General features: G+C 36.3%; 1 protein-coding gene across 2 annotated transcripts; it reads right to left on the bottom strand.

Annotated features, from left to right (window-relative positions):
* Positions 1 to 2,096: 2,096 nt before the first annotated feature.
* On the bottom strand, positions 2,097 to 17,021 carry LOC137658686 (uncharacterized). Of its 2 annotated transcripts, none has more exons than XM_068393664.1 (7): positions 16,916 to 17,021; positions 16,534 to 16,659; positions 15,727 to 15,828; positions 9,989 to 10,091; positions 4,585 to 4,972; positions 4,350 to 4,446; positions 2,097 to 4,005 (listed from the first exon to the last, which is right to left on the bottom strand). In XM_068393664.1, exons 1-7 carry the CDS (start codon positions 17,018 to 17,020, stop codon positions 2,593 to 2,595), a joined length of 2,334 nt encoding a protein of 777 aa, XP_068249765.1. In that variant the 5' UTR covers position 17,021; the 3' UTR covers positions 2,097 to 2,592. The 2 variants fall into 2 exon arrangements, with proteins under 2 accessions (XP_068249765.1, XP_068249767.1); XM_068393666.1 differs by having other exon boundaries at positions 9,995 to 10,091.
* Between the last annotated feature and the right edge of the window lie 3,090 nt (positions 17,022 to 20,111).

Below are 20,111 nucleotides of genomic sequence, written 5' to 3'. Positions count from 1 at the left end.
GGCGTTGAAGATCAAGCCTTCGAATACCTAAAAGACTACTTGGTTGGTAGAAATTACAGTGCACAAATTGGAAACTCTTATTCATCATATGAACCCCTAAACAGGGGGGTACCCCAGGGGAGTGTACTTGGCACAATCTTATTCTGCATCTATACTATTGGTCTATCGAAAATGCTACAAAGGCATGGCGTGAAGTTTAAACTATTTGCAGATGACACACAATTTTACTTCTCCATAAATGATATACATGACACCACTGAAACTCTAAACCGAATCTTTGATAGTGTTAGAGGATGGATGACATTTAAACAACTAAAATTAAATGAGAACAAAACTGAATTCATGGTGGTGGACAAGAGAAACAGCGTCAGAAACTTAGGTGATATTCAAATGAACGTAAATAATGACTCGGTGCCGATATCTAGTAAAGTTCGAGATCTACGTGTATTTCTTGACTGCAACCTATCTTTAAATGCCCAAATAAACAATGTAATAAAAACTGCTGGTTATCATCTAAGAAATATTACGTTTATAAAAAAAGTACCTGGATGAAAATTCTGTAAAGAAACTTGTGATAAACTGTGTTATTACCAGGATTGACTACTGCAACTCTATCTATTACAATTTACCAAAAGTGCAACTTCAGAAATTACAAAACATAATAAACAGAGGAGCAAGACTGATAAAAGGTGTCTCACCTAGAAAAAGGATCATCCCTATACTAATCGATTTACACTGGCTGCCGATTAAAGCGAGAATTGAATTTAAAATATGTACAATAACCCACCAAGTTACCAGAACCGGGCGTCCAAAATACTTAATAGAATTGCTACACCTTGCGCAGCCAACAAATCGTGTCGACACGAGAATAGTTACAGATGGCTTCAAACTGTTGGAACCTAGATATATGTCTACTTTAGGCTCTGGAGCCTTTAAATATGCGGCACCGAGACTATATAATAAGCTCCCACGATACATTCAAATGATTGAAGACATTAAGGCTTTCAAGAGGAAACTGAAGGCTTTCTTATTTCATGAGTCTTTTGACAGTGACGATTTATCAGTAAATGAACAATATATGATATGAAATGTTAAATACTCTGAACGAACAAGGTAAAATGACAGTGGAGGTCTTGTAGAGAGTGGGGTTCCTTTGCTGTAGGGGACCTGAAAAGCAATCATCAAAGTCAGTAAGTATATGAAACATTTCATTTTCCATTTTTGTATTTTGATTGTTACGACCAATTCTTTAAATAATTTTGTATATACTTGACCTTTTTTTTTTTTTACACATTTCTATGCCATTATATTTTAAGGTACTTATGTCAATTGGTTTTACTTATTTGAACTTTTTATTCAAAATTGGTTGGACCATCATCATTTAGTGGATTGTTTAACATGAGAGATAATTTTATCACCTTTGAGGAAATACTTGTTGAAATAGATGTTTTTCTTTACTTTATCAAAGAGATTTGACTGAAAGGACCCGTTATTTCACTAAAATTACTATAAAGATACATATATATCTAGATATGCACATTTATATACAGGCTGTATATGCAAATATTTATATATATACACTTATACACGCATATATATATATATATATATACATATATATACACACACACACACACACATATATAATATATATATGTATATATATATGTGTGTATATATATATATATATATGTGTATATATATATATATATATAGCATATACATGTGTGTATATATATATAAATATATATATATATATATATATGCATATATATATGTGTGTGTATACAGATATATATATATATATATATTATGTGTGTGTGTGTGTGTGTGTGTGTATTCCAAGAAGTAAACTTATCAGGTTATATTTGATAACTGTAATTTATCCTGCGCCATAGCAAAACAATACGTTCAATGCCACCGATTGTTACACAGGAGATTAGATTAGGAATCGTTATCTGATGTCCTGAATTATCATGAAGATCACCCGCTTTTTCCTCCTGCAACAATTTGCTTTTACAAAGACAACACAACTAATTGTTATTATTCCATAAGAATCATATAAATAAAAATTGAATTATAAGAAAAGAATGATAAAATATTATTTTCTTTATTATATGAAAATGAAATGACCCACCATCAATGAATGCCCATTGATGCATCGTAAGGTATTCCAATATTTATTTTGGAATTTTATTGAATCTTATATGATAGATAGTTACATAAATATGAAATAATCGAGAAGATTACATAACAAATCATTATATCAATTTTATGCCCCTGATGTGAGTCATAAGACTTATTTGTGATCGACACATTATAACCAGACCTTTTGAAAAATACGTCATTTTAAGATTATTATCATCATCATTATTACTAGCTAGGCTACAACCCTAGTAGGAAAAGCAGGATGCTATAAGCCCAAGGGCTCCAACAGGGGAAATAGCCCAGTGCAAAAAGGAAATAAGGAAATAAATAAAATAGAGATACAAGTTTGAGACCAGGTAAGTACGTTAGGTTACGATATCTGTTTTGAAAAGGAACTGATAATTGTTATAATAAATGAATGATTAAGATTCACTGTATAACACATTATAAATATGAGTTTTTGAGCTCTTCAGGCTCAGTAGGCGTCGGGGGTGGTGGGGGAGGAGATGCCTGCTTCGACTTCTTCCGCCGATTCCGTGCAGGTGCCTCAGGTGTTTGCAAGCTTTCAGCAGATAAGACTAGATTTGAGTGTGTAGTTGCATCGTCTATAATTTTTTTCATTTCTATATGGTCAGGGGCATCATGGCTTTCTTGAGCTGGATCATAAGTATATAATGAAGTGGAAGACAAGCTACTTTGGTTCGTATAGGATTCACAGCTGGATTCAATGTCATCAGTGGTCTGATTGTTGTTGCTTGACATTTCTTCTCCAGATTCTGTTTTGGTCTGTGAAGGCGCAGATTCAGAAGACAAAGTGGAAACTTCCTCTAACATTGCCTCAAGTTCATTCAAAGAATTTAGAATTTCTGCATCATAGTCACTTGATTCAGTTGCTTGAAGGGAAGAGTTACAATTCACAGTGTTCATATTGTTATTCTGATTTTCTTGATGTTTTTGGTCAGACTCAACAAGAGATGAATTCCTTTCTACTGCTAAGTGATCATTTTGTGTCGAATTTACCCCTGGTAGTGATGGCGAATCCGCGATTGATATTGGATCTGTGTTTTTGGTTGAGTCTTGTGTAAGCCTCAGTGACTGTACTGGATCTGAGTCAATGGTGTTTTCTGAACTTTCTAATTCACTATTGCATCCATTAACCAAATCATTACCATCAGTACTGTTACTTGTCCCCACCACATGATCCTTTTTGCTGCTTACAGAAGTTTCTGAGTCCTTTGTGTATGATTCAGATTCATCTATGGGAGGGGTTGTTTGGACCTCAAATTCATTTTCTCTAGCTATATTTTTGACAGGAAGCTTCTCAAATTCTATTTCAGACTGCATCGTATCATTTACTTGTGTTACAGGAAACTTTGTTGCCAAATTTGATGGAGTCTCAAGAGCCAGCTCTCTTGGTTCTTCACAGACTGGCGTTTCTTCTTTTTCACTGCAATGTTCATCTGCATCTACTGTAGTAGCCTCTTCTTGCCTTGGTGGTGATGCTTGAGAGACAGGTAAATAAGCCAAACTTCTATTTCTTGGTTCTTCACAGACTGACACTTCTTCTTCTTCTGTGGAATATTTGTCTGAGTCTACTGTGGCAGCCTTTTCTTGTCTTGGTGGTGATGCTTGAGAGACAGGTAAATGAGCCAAACTTCTATTGCTTGTTTCTTCACAGACCGGCGTTTCTTCTTCTTCTTTACTGGAATGCTCATCTAAGTCTACTATGGCAGCCTCTTCTTGTCTTGGTGGTAATGCTTGAGAGACAGGTAAAGAAGTCAAACCTTTGTTATCAGGAGGTGGGGGAGGAGCAGGGAGATGACGTGATGCATTGGGTCTCATTATTGGTTCATTCATCTGAAATTATCAAAGCAAAAACATATCAAAAGATCTCTCTTTATTAGTTTAACCTAAACTGCTAAATGTATCCTTTCCTAGATACAAACTTTTTTATTATGATTTATATTTTTGCTTTAAGTTTTCGTAGCTGTATACAATAGCTTGCTTGATTTACCAAATTGATTCTTTTGAAATAATGCAAACTAACACGACCTTTTTTTTTTCTATTTTACAAAACAGAGCAAACAATTGTTATTCAAGTAATTTGAATTAAAATTCATTGAAGTTATGTGATGAAAATAATGTTTAGGTAGATTACAATATGCTTTAACACAGCAAGAGAAAGTTTCCAATCAACTCACCATGTCTTTTAACATTTTATCATCAAGTGTGACTTCTGGGTCAAAGCCAATGTGGCACACATGTTGAAAATTGGTAGGTACTCCAATCATATCTTTCCTGAAAAACACCATCACTCTGTACAAATGCTCTAAAGAAAACCTCATTTCAACATCAGAAAACAAGTTAAACAGAATTCACTGCATAAAATGAAGATATAAGATATTTCTATGATATTGCACAGGATTAATCACTTACGTGATTTTCTTCTTCCTATTTAGAGTAGCTGGAAGTGGTGGGGCGGTAGTTACTGGTGATTGTAGTGGCAATGGTCCAGAAACTGACAAAGGTGCATTTTTGTTTACAGGGGTAGATGGTAATGACGTGATGCCAGTACTCCTGGGTGGGGGTGGTTCTGGAGGCGAAGGAAGGGGAGAGCTGCTGGATGTAACGTTCTTGGTTGATGAAGGAGGTGGTGGAGGTGGAGATTTTGGAGCCTCTCTGAGCATAGACTTTGGCCTTTTGAGCCGAGGAAGGGTTTGGTTTTGGTTGGTGCGTAACGGAGGTGGCGCGGTTGGTATAGTTTTGACGTCTGATGCATCTCCAGTGCTTCTCCTGTCATTGGAATTGATGAATAGCGAGGAATCTGCATAGAAAAAGATGTTGTCATACTTAAGATTGAAGTGTGTATAAATATGTGGAATATTATATACTCTAAAACGGGTTCTCAACTAGTGGGGAATTGGGACCACAGATTCGAAAACTCAGACCATTATGGTGTTGATACGGTATAGCCTTTTAGCTCCACAGGGATGAGTCCCAGAGAAAAAAAAAATATTTCATGTATTAGATGCATATTATTTTGAATGCATTTTTTAAGGAAGATAATCTTTGAATTGATGGAGAATGGCCTTCTGACATATAGTGAAAGGGGTAAATGAGGCAAACAAGTATGAGTAATGGCTGCTAATAACTTTGAATGGAAAAGCTATGGACAGCACCTATCCAAGCCTCTCATCCCTGGTAAGGTTGAGTTCAACTATGAAAGCAATTAAGAAATGATGGTGGTTCATACTCCTGACCCACAGGTTGCAAGACTCCAATGTTTCCCACTGAGCTATTACAACGGAAAATTGCTTAATGTGGCCGCGGGGGCATAAAAACAATTAGAATAGCGCCAACGTATCCCTGCGTGTCATAAGAGGCGAGTAAAAGGGACGCGACGAGTGGGCTGGGAACCCCCTCTCCTGTATTTACAATCCTGTGAGACATCATCAAAGAGGTGGAGCTGGGGGGAGAGTGACTGCTCCCCTCACTCTAGTTTTAGGATGTTTGAATGTGCATGGATGTAGTACAATAGAGAGTAAAAGATGTGAGATTGGAAGTATGTTTAGGGATAGAAGGATGTGTGAGACAAAGATAAAAGGGAAGGGTGAAGTGATGTTTGGTGAAATGTCTGGTAGAGTGTCTGGGACTAAGAGGGGAAGAGCAAGAGAAGGTGTGGCTTTATTGCTGAGTGAATGCATGACAGGTAAAGTAGTGGAATGGAAGGAGATATCATCTAGGTTAATGTGGGTAAGGGCTAGGTTGGGTAGGGAATGTTGGGCTTTTGTCAGTGCGTATGGGCCAGGTTGTGAGAAAAGTGAAGAAGAGTGGAATGAGTTCTGGAATAAATTAACTAGGTGTGTAGAAGAACTGGGTAGAAGAAATTATGTAGTTGTCATGGGTGACTTAAATGCTAGAGTAGGTGTAGGAGAGGTAGAAGGTGTCATTTGGAAGTATGGCATACCAGGTGAAAATGAGAGTGGTGAGAGACTGGTAGATATGTGTGTTGAGCAAGAGATAGTGATAAGTTCTAGCTTTTTCAAAAAGAAAGATAAAAACAAGTATACATGGGTAAGAGTGGCAAATGGAAGAGTGGCAGAAAGGGCATTAATGAATTATGTGTTGATAACTAAAAGAATGTTTGGAAGATTGAAAGACGTGCATGTGTTTAGGGGTATGGCTAATGGTATGTCTGATCATTTTTTGGTGGAAGGAAAATTAGTTGTAGCGAAAGAGTTGGGGAATAGAGTAGGTGGATGTAAAAGGGAGCTAGTGAGGGTTGAAGAGTTAATAAAACCAGGGGTAAAAAGTAAATATCAAGAAAGGTTGAAAATGGCATATGACAAAGTGAAAGTAAGAGAAACTGGTAATTTAGAGGAGGAGTGGAAGTTAGTAAAAGAAAATTTTGTTGGGATTGCAAGTGATGTGTGTGGCAAGAAGTTTGTTGGAAGCAGCATGAGGAAGGGCAGTGAATGGTGGAATGAAGGAGTGAAGGTAAAAGTGGAAGAGAAAAGGAGGGCTTTTGAAGAATGGCTGCAGAGTAATAGTGTAGAGAAGTATGAAAAATATAGAGAAAAAAATGTGGAAGTAAAGCGCAAGGTAAGTCAGGCAAAGAGGTCGGCTGACCTGAAGTGGGGTCAGGTATTGAGTCGTTCATATGAAGAGAATACGAAGAAGTTTTGGAAAGAAGTGAAGAGAGTAAGGAAGGCTGGCTCAAGAATTGAAGAGACAGTGAAAGATGGAAATGGAAGGTTGTTAAAAGGAGAGGAGGCAAGGAAAAGGTGGGTGGAATATTTTGAAAGTTTACTGAATGTTAAGGATAATAGGGAGGCAGATATAATTGCTGTTGCAGGTGTTGAGGTGCCGGTGATGGGAGATGAGAATGAGAGAGAGAGATTACAAGAGAGGAATTGAGGAGAGCACAAGATGAAACGAGAGTAGGAAAAGCATCTGGTATGGATGGTGTGAGAGCTGAGATGTTGAAGGAAGGGGGTATGACTGTACTTGAATGGTTGGTGAGATTGTTTAATATGTGTTTTGTGTTGTTAATGGTACCAGTAGATTGGGTTTGTGCATGTACTGTATTGTACCACTATATAAGGGTAAGGGAGATGTGCATGAGTGTTGTAATTCAAGGGGTATTAGTTTGTTGAGTGTAGTTAGAAAAGTGTATGGTAGAGTACTGATTAATAGGATTAAGGATAAAACAGAGAATACAATCTTAGAAGTACATGGTGGTTTTAGAAGAGGTAGGGGTTGTATGAATCAGATTTTTACAGTTATAATATTTAGCAAAAGATAAGGAGGTGTATGTTGCATTTATGGATCTGGAGAAAGCGTATGATAGAGTTGATAGGGAAGCAATCTGGAATGTGATGAGGTTATATGGAGTTGGTGGAAGGTTGTTGCAAGCAGTGAAAAGTTTCTACAAAGGTAGTAAAGCATGTGTTAGGATAGGAAATGAAGTGAGCGATTGGTTTTCGGTGAGAGTGGGGTTGAGACAGGGATGTGTAATGTCGCCGTGGTTGTTTAACTTGTATGTCGATGGAGTGGTGAGAGAGGTGAATGCTCGAGTGCTTGGACGAGGATTGAAACTGATAGACGAGAATGACCATGAATGGGAGGTAAATCAGTTGTTGTTTGCGGATGATACTATATTGGTTGCAGACGCGGAAGAAAAGCTTGGCTGATTAGTGACAGAATTTGGAAGGGTGTGTGAGAGAAGGAAGTTGAGAGTTAATGTGGGTAAGAGTAAGGTTATGAGATGTTCGAGAAGGGAAGGTGGTGCAAGGTTGAATGTCATGTTGAATGGAGAGTTACTTGAGGAGATGGATCAGTTTAAGTACTTGGGGTCTGTTGTTGCAGCAAATGATGGAGTGGAAGCAGATGTACGTCAGAGAGTGAATGAAGGATGCAAAGTGTTGGGGGCAGTTACGGGAGTAGTAAAAAATAGAACGTTGGGGATGAATGTAAAGAGTGTTCTATATGAGAAAGTGATTGTACCAACTGTGATGTATGGATCGGAGTTGTGGGGAATGAAAGTGACGGAGAGACAGAAATTGAATGTGTTTGAGATGAGGTGTCTAAGGAGTACGGCTGGTGTATCTCGAGTAGATAGGGTTAGGAACGAAGTAGTGAGGGTGAGAACGGGTGTAAGAAATGAGTTAGCAGCTAGAGTGGATATGAATGTGTTGAGGTGGTTTGGCCATGTTGAGATAGTGGAAAACGGCTGTCTGCTAAAGAAGGTGATGAATGCAAGAGTTGATGGGAGAAGTACATGAGTAAGGCCAAGGTTTGGGTGGATGGATGGAGTGAAGAAAGGTCTGGGTGATAGGTGGATAGATGTGAGAGAGGCAAGAGAGCGTGCTAGAAATAGGAATGAATGGCGAGCGATTGTGACGCAGTTCCAGTAGGCCCTGCTGCTTCCTCCGGTGCCTTAGATGACCGGGGGACTAGCAGCAGTAGGGGATTCAGCGTTGTGAAGCTTCATATGTGGTGGATAGCGGGGGAGGGTCGGCTGTGGCACCCTGGCAGTACCAGCCGAACTCGGTTGAGTCCCTTGTCAGGCTGGGAGGAACGTAGAGAGTAGAGGTCCCCTTTTTTTGTTTCATTTATTTGATGTCGGCTACCCCCCAAAATTGGTGGATGTGCCTTGGTATATGTGATGTTTTATAGCGTCGTGTCATAGCAATGTCCTGGCTATACTTACTGTCACCTTTATAGTGTACTGTCATGGCAATATCCATGGCTATACTTATTGTCTCCTTTAAAGTTGAGATACTACCACCAGAGACTTATTTGGGTTTTTTGACTGGCCAGACAGTACTACATTAGATCCTTCTCTCTGGTTACGGTTTTTTTCCTTTGCCTACACGCATTGAATAGTTAGGCTTATTCTTTATATATTCTCCTCTGTCCTCATACACCTGACAGCACTGAGATTACCAAACAATTCTTCTTCGCCCGAGGAGTTACTGCACTGTAATTGTTCAGTGGCCACTTTCCTCTTGGTAAGTAGTTCTTCTAGGAGAAGGACACTCCAAAATCAAACCATTGTTCTCTAGTCTTGGGTAGTGCCCTAACATCTGTACCATGTCCTTCCACTGTCTTTGGTTAGAGTACTCCTGCTTGAGGATACACTCGGGCACACTATTCTATCTCATTTTTTATAGTTCAGGTAAAAAAAAATTATTTCGACGTTGTTACTATTCATAAAATATTCTATTTTAATTGTTCATTATTTCTCTATAGTTCTTCTATAGTTTATGTAGGAGATATTTATTCTAAGGTTAATTTCTTAAAATATTTAATTTTTCCTTGTTTCCTTTCCTCACTGGACTATTATCCCTGTTGGAGCCCCTGGGCTTATAGCACGCTGCTTTTCCAACTAGGGTTGTAGCTTAGCAAATGATAATAATAATAATAATAATAATAATAATAATAATAATAATATACCTTTAGTGTCCTGTCATGGTGATATCCTTGGCTATACTTACTGTCACCTTTATAGCATCCTGTCATGGTGATATCCCTGGCTATACTTACTGTCTCCTTTGTAGTGTTCTGTCATGGTGATATCCCTGGCTATACTTACTGTCACCTTTATAGTGTCCTGACATGGTGAAATCCCTGGCTATATTTACTGTCACTTTTGATATCCTGCCATGGTGATATCACTGGCTATACTTACCGTCACCTTTATAGTGTCCTGCCATGGTGATATCCCTGGCTATACTTACTGTCACCTATATAGTGTCCTGCCAGGGTGATATCCTTGGCTATACTTAATGTCACCTTTATAGTGACCTGTCATGGTGATATCCCTGGCTATACTTACTGTCACCTTTATAGTGTCCTGTCATGGTGATATCCCTGGCTATCTGGGCAAATGTTTTGGCTTCTTTTTCGAGGGAAAACTTCAATCCCATTGCTTTGCCTTTCTGTAAGTAAATTTGGTTAATTATGCATTTTTTTTACATAGGGAAATGTAATCTCTCGCTTGCATACATTGTTACACATATGTTTATAGGATATGAACTTGTGAGGAGGTTGGCAAACCACCACCCTCTAAATACTTAAGTGCCCCCAATACTTCCTTCATAATATTAGCGTGAATATTATTGCATCAGAAATGTGATTGTCTAGAATGTAAAACAAAAGAATTAATGTTTTTATTAGATGTATGTGATAAAGAAGAGATTTCACATTTGATACAGTTTATATTGGGGTTGAAATTTCGTATTATTTACGATGAATGAATAGTATTCCTGTTATTACCTTTTGCAAATTGTATCTAGTTATACTCTCTCTCTCTCTCTCTCTCTCTCTCTCTCTCTCTCTCTCTCTCTCTCTCTCTCTCTCTCTCTCTTTCTCTCTCTCTCTCATTATACAATTATGGCTCCTGGATCTGGGCCCCAAATATATATTTGGGAACCAAACATATAATATATTACAACTGGCAAGTTACTCAACCTCTCGAATTCCAATCTGTTGCTCTTTAAAATATTAATACACAAACTCTGAGACAGTTAAATAACTTCCAGACAGCAATATATAAAAACAATGAATATCCAAAGGTCTCTTAAGTACACTCAAAACGAACTAGGTAATTACTCTTAAGAATAATTTATGACTTTCTCAGGCTCTTTAACAGAATACGAACGGATTCTATTCTAAACACTGGTGATTGGAATAATAAACTCTTTACAAAAACGAATATATTCTATATGAATTACAACACTGAAAAGCATTTACATAATAACAAAACAAATCACTTGAAAAACTAAAACTGAACAAAACTTAGATTATGACAAAAATGATACTATCTGAAAATTATATAATAACTTGACTTTAAATGTTAAATCTAAATAAACCTTAGACTAAGACACTAGAAATACTATGAAAACTATACAATCACTTGTTTAATTTGAAATTAAATTTGAATACAATATCTAAGGTTGGCACTTAATGAAAAATAGATAACCAAATTAACACAAATCCTAACCTTCCTACAGGGCCATTTACAAAGACTAAGAGAATTTTTATAAGTACTCACTACACACTGTATATGCAGGCACAAAATCACTTTGGAGAGGACACACTATAAGTATTGAATACTTTTAAAACAATACTTGAACGCTGTACTCCCGCCACACCAGACGGCGCTCTCAGTCAGCTAGCTCCGCCCACACTTTGTCCCCGAAATAAAAGAAAGATAACATTCTATCACTAGGTCCTTCGTGAAATTTCCAAGCACGTGGTACACTGCGTATTCTCTCACAAAAAGGACGAATACCTCATAAATATAAAAGAACATTACATAATCCCTTGTTCCTATTGTGTATGATCACATAACATTCATAAACAGTTACGTAAGACTTCGTAACAAAAGTACGTGAAATAAAATGGTTAATTCTTAAAAATAACGTAAATTTACATATACTGACTTGAATAAAGAATACAATAAAATTAACAACGAAAGTCTTACGTAACTTACATATTAGAACTTGAATGTTCACGAGGAAAACTCACCTTAAGAGCTGGCTAACCTCTCTTCAATGCACAAATAGAATATAAATAAAATTATTAATAAAATACGGTATTACTCTATACTAGACCAGCTTTGTAAGAATATATATATATATATATATATATATATATATATATATATATATATATATATATATCAGCCGTAACTAGTGCACTGCAAAACAAAGGACTCAGGCATATCTTTCCACGCGCGTCTATTTATGGTCTTTCTATGCTAATCTATACCCGCAAATTTTCTTAGCTCGTCAATACATCATCTCCTCTTCCTTCCCCTGCTCCTTTTGCAATCTTTAGGAAACGATTCTGTTTTTCTTAATGCCCATCTATTATCTATCATTCTCATTATATGACTTGCCCATGTTCATTTCCTATCCTTACATGTTTAAATATATCCTACTTAAGTTTGCTCTCGTACCCATGTTGCTCTTTTTCTGTCTCTTAGTGTTATTCCCCTCATTATTCTTTACATAACTAACTTGAATTGTACCTAGCTCATGTTCTAAGGCTTTAGTAAGGCTTAAGTTCCTGATGCATAAGTTCAATCTGGTAGGACCATCTGATTAAATACTTTTCTTCTTAGAGAACCAACTTTTGTATACCAAAATATCTCCACTCCATACTTATGTTACCCTTCTTTTAATATATCTAAATGTTGATTTGCCCCTGTGTGTAGTTTTCTTCCATTTCTAAGCAACTTTTAACTTTAATGGGGTATCCATGTTTTTTTCGCTTAATCTGAAATAATTTTACGTAAGGTAGGAAAAATACAAAACTTTTGGAAAATCTTCATGACTGCTTCTTGATTTTTTTAAAAAAAGAAAACGAAAATAAATCAAAATTTAGGTTGTGATTATACAATGTCATAGTGAATCTGTTTATTATTATTATTATTATTATTATTATTATTATTATTATTATTATTATTATTATTATTATTATTATTATTATTATAGGACAATTGAGAGAGTCCTCTATGAGATTAATGTCACTGAGGCAGCAATGGTATATAAGAAGACATGCATTAAAGAGAGTCCTTTACCTAAATACATTACTATTGTTATCATTATTATTATTATTATTATCATTATTATTATTATTATCATTATTATTGTTGTTGTTGTTTTTGTTGTTGTTTTCACCCTGTTCATGCTTGCATTCCGTTATCTCCCTATTAAGACTTGCATAGCGCAACTGACCTTCTCAATTGCGATTAGATTTTGACCTTTACACAAACGTAGTCCCTGAACCCCTCAACCATCACCCTCCCCCTCTTTTGCTTCCTGCAGTGATATCAATACTTCATCTTACATCAGTCAAGAGATGTCCAATAGAAGGAAATATACAAATCTGTTTGACTTATCAAATAACTATAAGATATATGTTTGTCTTTCCTGAATAACTTCAGGTAATTTGCGTTTGGAGAATTTAAGGTGGAAATATATTTTCTATTGCTAATCTCTCTCTCTCTCTCTCTCTCTCTCTCTCTCTCCTCTCTCTCTCTCTCCTCTCTCTCTCTCTCTCTATGTTATCACGAAATCTACCTGCCCCTTCTAAAGATACCAGTCCGCAGAAAGATCAATCGCCATTGTTGTTTAGAATTTGATACAATAGTACACGAACTTATGCTATGATCTGAAAAAGAGAGGAGTTGAAGGTGATGCTATGCAATAGTTTAAAGGTTGCCAGATTAGCAAAAGATTTTTCAGTAGTGTTATTACCTCCCTTGAAATTGAATGTTGAGCTCTATTATTATTATTATTATTATTATTATTATTATTATTATTGATTGCTAAGCTACAACCCTAGTTAGAAAAGCAGGATGCTATAAACCCAGGGGCTCCAACAGGGAAAATCGCCCAGTGAGGAAATGAAAAAAAGGAAAAATAAAACATCTTAAGAACAGTAACATTAAAATGAATATTTCCTATATAAACTATAATTACTTAAACAAAACAAGAGGAATAGAAATAAGTTAGAATAGTGTGGCCGAGTGTACCCTCAAGCAAGAGAACTCCAACCAATCTTGCTTTTCCCCTTTCAATATCCTATCTTGTTCCTTCCTTCTTCCCTTTCTCTTCATTTTTACGTAACCATCCTGTAATAATTCCCCCCTTTCCCTCGTCTCCAAAACCCTCATCATCTAGCCAACTTTTAATCAACCACAGCTTTAAAAGGCAAACCCATTGTAAGAAAAAGGCCAAATATATAGCATTTAAGGACCACCTTTTTATGATGTTACTAAAGGCCACCAACCAATTTCAAAAAAGGCCAAGTTTGAGATTTTTTTTCGCCTGGAAAAAGGCCAACCTGGCAACTCTGCTGCGTGACCCCAACGTCCGGTAAGAAAAGCCTGGTCAAGTTAGAGCAAAAGCCGATATCACAGGTCGTTAATCGAGAGAGAGAGAGAGAGAGAGAGAGAGAGAGAGAGAGAGAGAGAGAGAGAGAGAGAGATTAATTGCTCTCGTAATGACTTTTTTGTTATCCAATGTCCGGGTTATATCATGTCGGTCCAGAGAGAGAGAGAGAGAGAGAGAGAGAGAGAGAGAGAGATTAATTGCTCTCGTAATGACATTTTTGTTATCCAATGTCCGGGTTATATCATGTCGGTCCAGAGAGAGAGAGAGAGAGAGAGAGGGAGAGAGAGAGAGAGAGAGGGAGAGAGAGAGAGAGAGAGAGAACTAACACCCATTTATCGGTTATGTAAACACTTTCCTGCACGTTACAAACTTCGTAGCAAGAAATTTCAAGGTTTTTTCGATAATACTCAAGAAATATAATAATAATAATAATGATAATATTAATAATAATAATAATGTTAATAATAATTCTTTGAAATTTGAGATTAACATCGTATGTGATATTTAACAAGATTGCTCTGGCAGCTGTGGCAATAAATCATTGCAAATAACTTTTGATTGTCAAGAGTATTTTTCCGACAGAGAAAACTAATAATCTTTTTCAACGGTATCAACGTCAATTATACCATAAGCTCCCACGAGATATCCTCATAATTGAAGATATTAAGGCTTTCAAGAAGAAACTGAAGACTTTCTTTTTCAGCGAGTGTTTCAATAGTGATGATCAAACAGTAAGCGAACAATACGCATTGTGAAATGTTAAATGCTCCCAAATGAGCATCACAAAACAACCGTGGAGGTCCTGTAGAGAGTAGGGTTCCTCTGCTCTGCAGGACCACATAAGCAGCCCTTAAAATATAATTAAAATAACATACGAAAATTTCATTGACATGCTAATATTCTGTTCAACTTTGTTTGACTGCAGTAAACATTATCAAGATTCTCTCTCTCTCTCTCTCTCTCTCTCTCTCTCTCTCTCTCTCTCTCTCTCTCTCTCTCTCTCTCTCTCTCGCGAAACTACAGTCTTCCATAATAATTATTATGAAGTTATAAAAAAACAAACGTCCAAATTCATAAAATCTATTTACTATGCAACTAAGAATGTCTGCCTACGGTCATTTCTTAGTAATAATAATAATAATAATAATAATAATAATAATAATAATAATAATAATAATAATAATAATAATAATAATAATAATTTAATTTTTCGTTTGTCACGTGTCTGGTATGGAACCTCCACCAAGGGAATCATTAAGGATAATATACACACCTTATAACTAATAATTTCATGCTGTCCTTAAATCATTTTAGACATTTCTGAGCTAATATCAGATTATATAAGGTCATTAGATAACATTTTTTACTTGTATTTACTGGTACTTTTTTATAAAAGAAAAAAAAACACTACCATCAGTTATAAAGCTAGAAAAAGTTGCTTATATCTTCCTGATTGCTCTAGTTGGAGTAATCTTAACTTCTATTGTATTTATAGAATTTCTCTAGTATTATTTTCATTGTGATTACCACTTCCTGGTTTCTCTAGTTTAAGTAATGTTAGCTTCTTCCAGGGTACTTATAGAATTTCTTAAGTATCATTTTAACTATTATCACTGAAGCTTCTGAAGAATAGAAAAGAAAAAGAAAAAAGTCAAAACTACGAACTAACCGATGCTTCGAACTGGTGGAAGTTTGGCAACGACACATGATAAGGCGTTCCTTTGGTCAGCTCTTCTTCTCTGACTTTCTCCCAATCCACGATGTCATATATCTGCAAGATTTAAAAAAAACTGAAATGAGATTAATATTGGAACGTTTTCTCTGACTTCTTTCTCACTACTGTATACGTTAATTTAATACTTGGGCAGATTTTAAATGTATTTGAAGTTTTCATAACGTGTGGTATTCTGATTGAGCGAACAGTAACTTTAAGATTTTGTTATTGAAAAATACATCATGAAATCTGTCTGAATGGTGTTAGTAATTAGATACATTCAGTCTACTTATAAGATCTCCCAAAGGGAAAAGTATGATTGAAATAACCAAGAGGCCTTTACATATCTCAGTCTCTCACTCTCATAATAGAACAAATATGAATAGGATATGAAGCATATCTATTATACGTTAGCACTGGGTTTTGTAATTCTCTCTCTCTCTCTCTCTCTCTCTCTCTCTCTCTCTCTCTCTCTCTCTCTCTCTCTCTCTCTCTCTCTCTCTCCCTCTCATTGCATTACTCTGTTAATGTTATTCCTCAATTATTCTGTATTGAATCTATACAACCAAATCCTGTCCTATGTTTAAACAAAATTTTGTGTTACCTTCAAAAACTCAATCCGATAACATGGAAAGCCATAAGTACTTTTACGACAATGATAAGGTTTCATGTTATGATAACATTGATATTATTGATTACTATATCAAACAATCTTTCATTGTGTTTTGTTCAGATAAATCACATCGTAATGCCAAGAGTTACCTGAACGTAATAAGATTTCCTGTTGTGATCCTTAATGAGCGCGGCTATGCCAGAACGGTATGGCTTCCAGTCCGGCCGTTCAGGTGGCTTAGAAATGACTACGCTTACGAACGCTGCGCATAAGGCCTGTCGTTGGGAGAGAAATCAACATGGATATATAACAATCAAAATATAAAAGTTGTATTATCTCATTACAAGAAACAATAGGTGATTATTTTCTCACTGGGCTATTTTCCCTGTTGGAGCCCTTGTGCATGTAGCATCCTGCTTTTCGCCAACTAGGGTTGCTGCTTTGCTAATAATAATAATAATAATAATAATAATAATAATAATAATAACAGGATATCCCAATTTGTAAATGGTATTAATTTTTATACAAAACCTGAGTTTTGGCTTCTAGCAAAGTGAAGAATTTGGTGTTCGCGTCTTGGCTGAGCATCTGTGAAGGCGCGTGCTGTACTTGGTGTTTCATTTTACGTTCCTCCATCTTTTCTGTGAATGAAGTAGAATAATTCATATGAAATATAATGTTGTTCTTCCCTGTATAAATTGCAAAATTTCATTGGCATAGTTTCTTAGAAGAACTTTAAGTAGCAAAAAAAAGAAAAAAAAATAAGTCAATTCATTTGCTTAGACCTAGTGACAGAATCCAGTCTAGATTATGTATGACAATGCTTTAACTACCTTCAGGAGTTAGTTTAGAAAATCAGGAAAATTAAATTGAATTCTATGAGAAGGAGCCCATCAAGAAAGCGTGCATTCCATCAGGGAAAGATGAAACTCATTCTAAACCATTGTATTGTAGCTTTCTGTAACAAGCTTTCAGACAATAACAGTTAACTATTAAGGCTGTAAGTATGCGAGTTCATTGCTTATCTGTAAATTATACTCATTAATAATAAACCATTAAGATTAAAATACAATGAGTCTGAGTTGAACTTGCTCGATAATTCTACATATCATTCCCAACAATTTATATGCACCATTCACTTCAAAAGATTTATCAGCAAAATATGTCCACCTGCTGAGTCATCAGCAACCATTGCCTGGCCGTCCCTGGTCCTAGCTTGGGTGGAGAGGGGCCTAGGGCGTTGATCAGATGTAATATGGTCAGTCTCTTGGGTATTGCCCTGCTTACTAGGGCAATGTCCCTGTCCCTTGCCTCTGGCATTCGGCAATGTCACTGTCCCTTGCCTTTGGCATTCATGAGCGGTCTTTAAAGCTTTAAACATACAAAGGAAGCTTGGCAAAAGCTACTATAACAATGAAACTGATTAGGAAAAAAAATCTGATAAGCAGTGACATGACAATGATGAATTTATTGTGTGGTTAAAGTAGAGAGACAACAGATTTTTGTAACAAATGTTGATAATTACCATCCTTGTTCACATTCAATTTCATGACCCTGACTAAGAAATAGTCCATTGAAAAAATAGATGGAAGAATCTGTCTTAGTTCCAGAGAAATCCTATCTCTCTTCTTGCCTAATGGTTCAGACAGACTGAAATCTTTAAAAGCTCATTGCATCAATTCCATCTCCTAAATGTGGATCTAAGGTTGCTGAATACCTTAATAGAGATCTAGCTAAATTTAGTGCATGGTGCAAATTATGGGGTATGAAGTTGAATCCTAACAAAACTCAAAGTATGATTGTAAGTAGGTCAAGGATGTTGGCTCCTCAACATCAGGATCTCAGCATTGATAATGTTTCTGTAACTCTGTATGACTTTTAAAACTTTAAGTGTGATTCTCGACAGCAAATTTACTTTTGAGAAACACATTAAGTCTGTGCTTTCGTCTATTGAACAAAAAATGGGCTTATTGAGAAAATCTTTTAAGATTTTTGGTGATCAATCTATTCTGAAGAAGCATTTTAATTATTTCATACTACCTTATTTCGAGTATTGTTCTCATGTCTGGCCTTCAGCTGCTGATTCTCATATCAATTTGTTGGACAGAAACTTACGGTCTATTAAATTTCTTATTCCTGATCTAGATTTTAATCTCTGCCACCGTCGTTCAATTAGTTCGCTGTGCATGTTGCATGAGATTTTTCATAATTCTGATCATCCTTTACATTTAGATCTTCCCGGACAGTTCCATCATGTTCGTAATACTAGGCATGCCGTTAATTCTAATAGACAGGCCATCTCCACCATAACGCTCAATGCTATACAGTATTCTAAAAGTTTGATTCCAGCTGTAACCAAGTTGTGGGATGATCTCCCTGATCGGGTAGTTGGATTGGTAAAACTTCAAAAGTTCAGACTTACAGCAGATGTTTTTATGTTGAACAGACCGACATTAGTCTTTTTATAGTGTACATATGAAATATCTATTTTGATGTTGTTACTGTTTTTAAAATATTTTATCTTAATTTTTCATTATTTCTCATACCGTTTATCTATTTCCTTATTTTCATTCCTCACTGGGCCCTTGGGCTTATAGTATTTTGATTTTCCAACTAAGGTTGTAGCTTAGGTGGTAGTAGTAGTAGTAGTAGCAGGTTGCCTAGGGCACCAGCCTCCCGTTTAGATGCTACCACTAGAGTTATTGGGTCCTTTGTCTGGCCAGACAACACTAAATTGCAGCCTTCTCTCTGGTTACGGCTAATTTTTCCTTTACCTACACATATATCGAATAGTCTGGCCAATTCTTTCCAGGTTCTCCTCTGTCCTCATACACCTGACAACACTGAGATTACCAAACAATTCTTCTTTGCTTAAGGGATTAACTACTGCACTATAACTGTTCAGTGGCTACTTACCTCTTGGTAAGGGTAGAAGAGACTCTTTAGCTACTGTATGCAGCTATTCTATGCAAAGGACACTCCAAGATCAAACCATTGTTCTCTAGCCTTAGGTAATGCCATAGCCTCTCTACCATGGTCTTTCACTGTCCTGGGGTAGAGTTTTCTTACTTGAGGATGCACTCGAGCACACTATTCTATCCTAATTTTTTTTTTCTCTCGTGTTTTTTTTTTTTAAGTTTTTATAATTCATATACAGTACATTTATATAGGTGGTATCTTAGAATTCCATGTTTGCCAACGGTCATACTGTATAAGCGCATGAGTACCCTGGTGGAATATCGAGAACTTTGGGTGTGGGGGAAATGCCCCCCTAAATCTCAATGAAGTCACTGGAAGTAGGGTGAAGGATTGGGTTTAAGGCCATAGACAAGATGTCTTTTCAGCTTCTACTCCTGATACCTGGCAGATGATCTTACTGGAATTAGTATGGACTGGCAGGGGTCACTTACCTTAGTTAGATAGGCACTGCAGATTACAAGGAACTGGCTATCTTTTGATGAATTTAGACAATGAATACTCTATGGATTTAGTCAGTATTGAAAGTGAAAATGACAGAATAGCCTCCACTCCCAGGCATACTGGAGTGCTAAAGAAAAATTGAAAATTGGTAATTGGAATGTTAGAACCATTAATCAGATTGGGAAGTTATAGCAAGTGGAGTATGACTTTATGAAATATAGTTTGGATATCTTGGCCATAAGTGAAACACGTTTTAGGGGATTGGTAAAGAAATCTTAGACCAAGGCAATACATATATCTACTCAGG

The sequence above is a fragment of the Palaemon carinicauda genome, chromosome 19 (genome assembly GCF_036898095.1).
Source record: "Palaemon carinicauda isolate YSFRI2023 chromosome 19, ASM3689809v2, whole genome shotgun sequence".
NCBI lineage: Eukaryota > Metazoa > Arthropoda > Malacostraca > Decapoda > Palaemonidae > Palaemon > Palaemon carinicauda.
The sequence above is the reverse complement of the archived record's forward strand: the minus strand, read 5'-3'. Positions and strand labels throughout refer to the sequence as shown.